The following is a 6,000-nucleotide window of genomic DNA, read 5'->3' on the forward strand; positions in this document are numbered from 1 at the left end:
TCAAAAGTAAATATGCCTTTTTCAGCCATCACCCACCGGAAAAATTAAAAACCGATTGTTGTCCAAGTCCACTCCTTTTGCTTTCAATTTCTTAGTGACCTCTATAAAATTACTTCTATAGTCATTTATGTAGTACTTTGAAGAGTTGTCTCAAAATGCAACTCTAGTAATGACAAAGTCACTTCCTGCAACAGTTCCGTATATTACATCATCCTACAAATAGTCATGGCATTCATAAATTAGAATGACCATTGGAGGAAAGAAAAATAAAGTGAAAGAGGTGCATCATGTATAACCTTTTTTTTTTTTTTTTTTTTTTTTTTTTTTTTTTTAAGGTTTAGTTTATAGGTTAAGGTTTGGGTTATAGGTTAAGGTTAAGGTTATAGGTTATAGGTTATAAGTATAGGTTTAGGTTTAGGTTAAGGTTTAAGTTTAGGAAATCGGGTTCGGGTTCGGGATTGGGTTTAAGTTTGGGTTTTCAAGTTTAGGTTTAAGTTAAGGTTTAGGTTTAGGAAATCGGGTTCGGGTTCGGGATTGGGTTTAAGTTTGGGTTTTCAAGTTTAGGTTTAGGTTTAGGTTAGGGAGTTGAGATTAAGATTAGGTGTAGGTTTAGGTTTAGGGATTTGAGAATACATTTAGGTTTTAAGTTTAGGTTTTAGGTTTTAGGTTTAGGTTAAGGTTTGGTTATAGGTTATAGGTTATAGGTTATATGTTAAGGTTTAGGTTATAGATTTTGGTTTAGGTTAAGGTTATAGGTTTATGTTTAGGTTATAGGTTATATGTTTAGGTTAAGGTTTATGAATTCAGGTTCGGGTTCAGGTTTGGGTTCGGGTTTAGGTTATACGTTTTGGTTTAGGTTATAGGTTATAGGTTTAGATTAAGGTTTAGGTTTAGGTTATAGGTTTTGGGATTTGAGAATAGGTTTAGGTTATAAGTTTCGGTTTAGGTTGGGTTATAGGTTAAGGTTTAGTTTTAGGTTATAGGTTTTGGGATTTGAGAATAGGTTTAGGTTATAAGTTTAGGTTTAGGTTGAGTTATAGGTTATGGTTTAGGTTTAGGTTATAGGTTTTGGGATTTGAGAATAGGTTTAGGTTATAAGTTTAGGTTTAGGTTTAGGTTATAGGTTTAGGTTAAGGTTTAGGTTAAGGTTATAGGGTTTAGGTTAGGGTTTAGGTTATAGGTTTAGGTTATAAGTTATAGGTTTAGGTTTAAGTTATAGGTTTAGGTTTAGGTTTAGGTTTAGGTTTTAGGTTTAGGTATAGGCTTAGGTTATATGTTTAGGTTAAGGTTTAGGGATTCGGGTTCGGGTACGGGTTTGGGTTCGGGTTTAGGTTATAGGTTTTGGTTTAAGTTATAGGTTATAGGTTTAGGTTAAAGTTTAGGTTTAGGTTTAGGTTATGGGTTTTGGGATTTGAGAATAGGTTTAGGTTATAAGTATAGGTTTAGGTTGGGCTAAATGTTAAGGTTTAGGTTATAGGTTATAAGTATAGGTTTATGTTTAGGTAAAGGTCTAGGTTTAGGTTATAGGTTTAGGTTTTGGGATTTGAGAATAGGTTTAGGTTAAGGTTATAAGTATAGGTTATAGGTTAAGGTTTAGGTTTAGGAAATCGGGTTCGGGTTCGGGATCGGGTTTAGGTTTGGGTATAGGTTTTAGGTTATAGGTTTAGTTTATAGGTTAAGGTTTGGGTTATTGGTTAAGGTTTAGGTTATACGTTATAGGTTATAAGTATAGGTTTAAGTTTAGGTTTAGGAAATTGGGTTCGGATTCGAGATTGGGTTTAAGTTTGGGTTTTCAAGTTTAGGTTTAGGTTTAGGTTAGGGAGTTGAGATTAGGATTAGGTGTAGGTTTAGGTTTATGAATTTGAGAATACATTTAGGTTATAGGTTTAGGTTATTGGTTTAGGTTTAGGTTTTACGTTTAGGTTAAGGTTTGGTTATTGGTTATAAGTTTAGGTTATAGGTTATAGGCTATATGTTAAGGTTTAGGTAATAGGTTTTGGTTTAGGTTAAGGTTATAGGTTTAGGTTTAGGTTATAGGTTATAGGTTATATATTTAGGTTAAGGTTTAGGGATTCGGGTTCGGGTTTGGGTTCAGGTTTGGGTTATAGGTTTTGGTTTAGGTTAAGGTTTGGTTATAGGTTATAAGTTTAGGTTATAGGTTATAGGTTATAGGTTATATGTTAAGGTTTAGGTTATAGGTTTTGGTTTAGGTGAAGGTTATAGGTTTAGGTTTAGGTTTAGGTTATAGGTTTAGGTTAGGTTTTGGTTTAGGTTATAGGTTATATGTTTAGGTTAAGGTTTAGGGATTCGGGTTCGGGTTTAGGTTTGGGTTTGGGTTATAGGTTTTGGTTTAGGTTATAGGTTATGATTTAGGTTTAGGTTTTGGGTTTTGGGATTTGAGAATAGGTTTAGGTTGTGTTATAGGTTAAGGTTTAGGTTTAGGTTATAGGGTTTGGGATTTGAGAATAGATTTGGGTTATAAGTTTAGGTTTAGGTTGGGTTATAGGTTAAGGTTTAGGTTTAGGTTATAGGTTTTGGGGCGCAGGGTCATCGATGAGCGAACGCGCAGGATCTGGCCTGGCTAGACCCCTCGACGATTGGCAGATAATTCGTCGGCGAGGTCATTCTATTGAGGGCAAAAGGATCTCCCCAACAAGGCTTGTTTTAAGACGAAGAACTCCCCTCGCCTATCTTCACTCTCAGATTCAGAAGTGCAGTGACTTTAGCCTATTCATCTGAAACATCACCTATGACACCACCATGGTCGATCTGTTTTGGATATTTAGTAAATACAGAAAGTTGATAGATGTTTACATCCCCACTTTCCCTGGCACGCAGAAGCCGAGGGGATATGGTTTTGCTAGATTCAAATATGAACAGGAGGCAAAGAATGCCATGGATATTCTCAATGGCAAACGAATAGATGAACAGTAGTAGAGATCAGATGGGCCAGATCTAGGGCGATACTTGATAGTTAAGCTCACGACCACCGTAGCTCAAATCAGGGGAAATAGGGAAGACAATCGTCTTCAACCAAGACCCTCTGGCGAAGCTCAAATCAGAGGAATCAGGGAAGTCACCCATCACCATCCAACACCTATCTCGAGGCAGTTCGAGTGGTGATCAGTGCGGGATTGCGAGAGCTACCCCAAGAGGTCGATGAAGTGACGATAGCTGATCAATGTACAGTGGAAACCAGGCTCCACGCCTTAAAATTAAGCGTGGTAGTTACGGCTTCCACCCCATACATTTCCATTCTAAGGGTCAGAAGTGCAATCTTGGCATCCTCTTACAGCTCTTCTTTCATTGAAGTTACTCGGACATCCCCGGAAAAGTTTCTCATAACTTGGAGATCTAAAAAGCACTACGAAAATTTCTTGCTTGATTCAGATGTTCACCAGAGCATGGGTATCATCTCGGTCAGCAAATGGAAGCCAGAGGAGGTGTTTGGAGGGGAAGATATTTGGCTGCGATTATATGGCATCCCAGCTCATGCATGGATGGAATCTGTGATTCTGGATTTGGGAAATCAGATGGGCAGAGTCACTCAGATCGATCCTATTAGTGCATTCGGTATTTTTCAGGTATTTGCTTAGATTAAAGTTGTCATAAGGCCGGGAGTTCATATGCAAACTGTTTTGAAACTTGTAGTTCTTGGGAAAATCTTCCCCATATTCATGGAAATGGAGTCAATGGTGTCTTCATATAAGGCACATCCCAGATCTCCAAATAGGGAGCCAGCGGCGAAGGAGAGCACGAGACAATGGGTGGAGAGAAATTTCAGCTCCAAAAAGATACATCCTCAGGATCGCACAGTAGGTGTTTATGAAAAAGCCAAGGCGGTAGAGCTGTCGGCTGAGATTCTAGATACGGACGCTGATGCATACTCAAGCAAACAGGATATGATTGTAGAAGAGGATGCTGACCCTACGGTGGAAATTAGTGCTGAAATCCCAGCGCATGCAGTTTCTTGGGTTGAGGAGTTTCAGGGATGTGAAGCAGGCAAGTTAGATGATTCAATGGCTAAAACACATGAATGTGAAGGAGCGGAACAGGGACAAGGTACCGAGACTGATACTGTGGAAGAGGAGGCTGCAATTGTAAAGGAACCTCTTCAGGAGCCCTGTCGAACTGAGATCAGCAAAACAATTATAGAAGGCATTCAAGACAGGTCCTTTGATCATTTAAAGGGATCTGCCCCAGAGAAGGGTACACCACAGACATGTTATTCCAACCCGTCCATTCTATAAATCACAGAGATCTCTCTCGCTCAGCCCTACCTTTCGGTAACAGATAAGATAGGTAGGTCTGATATAACAAGAAATTTGTTCCTCATGGAAAATGAGGCTGTCACAGGTCGTAGACAGCAGGTCTTTTCTCCAGAAAAAAAAATAGACTAATCAGACAACAGACCCCAACACACCGTGCAAGATCATTTGGAAACTCGCCAATCAGATTTGGGTCTCATAAACAGGAGATATCTGGGGAAGCACATCCAAACACTGATATACATTCAACAGTCCCAACCAATGAAAGAAGAGAAGATCACAACTTTTACCAACTACAGGAGACACAAGCTATTTCCTTCTTACCAGGAGAACATCTCTCACCAAGGGGTTTTGCGAGATACAACAAAGAAAGTTTTGAAATCGATCTATCCCCTTACTTCACCTCTCCTTGCGAGAAGACTTTGAATCGAGAACAAAGCTCTCCATCCCAATATCTAGACCCAACAACTGGACAACAACAAGGAATAGAAAAGGGACAGGTTGCTCAGACCACAGAATTACAGCAAAGGCAATCAGATACAATTTAAGAGGCTCACAATATCAGGAATTCTACAGAAGCTAAGAGGAGAGTACGAATATTCTATTCCAGGGGCGACGAGAATTCCAGATTAAGAAGACTCAAACGGAGGGCAATGAACACAGGTTGTGTTACGGATGGATAACATCCTCGTTTGGAATGCTCGCAACATTGGAAACCAGAGAACAATCAAAACTTTGAAAAGAGTAATCAGTTTTTATAACCCCTAGATTGTGGTTATTCTCGAGCCTATACTCAGGGATACCAGCAGAGTAAGAGTGGGTCTATCTCTTGGCTTTCATCTCTCCTTATTGAATGGGGAAGAGGGAGGGAAAATATGGTTTTTCTATAGAGAGATGATAACATGTTCTCTACTTAAAGTGACTAACCAAACACTGACAGTTACTATTGATGTGCAGAATTTACAGTTGTCAGCCCATTTAACCTGTGTATATGCCAGATGTTCGAGGTTACTCAGAAGACCTCTTTGGGAGGAATTGGAAGCCCTTTCGACTTCTCTGCTTGGCCCGTGGGGAGTGTGCGGGGATTTCAACGCCATAACTGAAATTGCTGAAAGAAGAAGCAGAGGAGAGTTTGATGTCAGAAGCACTAGGGAATTTTCGAAAGTGATTGAGAACGCGGGACTGATTGACGCAGGTTTCTCGGGGTCTCTCTACTCATGGTGCAACAACCAATCAGGCTCAGCCAGAAGCTGGGCAAGGCTAGATAGGGTGCTTATCAACATCCCTTGGGTTTCCAATTTTACACGGTTCAAAGTCGATCATCTACCTCGGGTAAATTCAGACCACAACGCAATTCTCCTGTCTTTCCCTCCCCAACAGTCAAGCAGCTCAAAACCGTTCAGGTTCCAGAGGATGTGGACGAAGGATGATTCTTTCCTTTAGGTGGTCAAATCGGCATGGGACAAGGTAGAATCTTACCACCTGATTTACAATCTTCTGGCCAAGATGAAAAGTGTGAAAATGGAGCTAAAGATCTGGAACAAGGAGAGTTTTGGCAACATCTTTGAGCAAGTGAAGACAACGAAGGCAAAATTAGCAGAAATTGAGATGCAAATGCAGCAATCCAGACCTACTCATGAGCAGAACCATGATCTAATGATCACATATCAAGAGGCGACTGATAGTCTTAATCAGTTAGAGGTGAAGCATGAACTTTTCTGGAAACAGAAGT

General features: G+C 39.8%; 1 protein-coding gene across 1 annotated transcript; it reads left to right on the forward strand.

Annotated features, from left to right (window-relative positions):
* The first annotated feature begins 5,162 nt into the window (after nucleotides 1-5,162).
* On the forward strand, nucleotides 5,163-5,711 carry LOC131218035 (uncharacterized). Its single transcript, XM_058212717.1, has one exon. It carries the CDS (start codon nucleotides 5,163-5,165, stop codon nucleotides 5,709-5,711), a length of 549 nt encoding a protein of 182 aa, XP_058068700.1.
* Nucleotides 5,712-6,000: the final 289 nt, after the last annotated feature.

Source organism: Magnolia sinica, chromosome 11 (assembly GCF_029962835.1).
Source record: "Magnolia sinica isolate HGM2019 chromosome 11, MsV1, whole genome shotgun sequence".
NCBI classification, from domain to species: domain Eukaryota; kingdom Viridiplantae; phylum Streptophyta; class Magnoliopsida; order Magnoliales; family Magnoliaceae; genus Magnolia; species Magnolia sinica.

Bases quoted from the DNA above. Each gene is read 5' to 3' on its own strand.
- LOC131218035 (XM_058212717.1), top strand. From the start codon at position 5,163: ATGATAACATGTTCTCTACTTAAAGTGACTAACCAAACACTGACAGTT.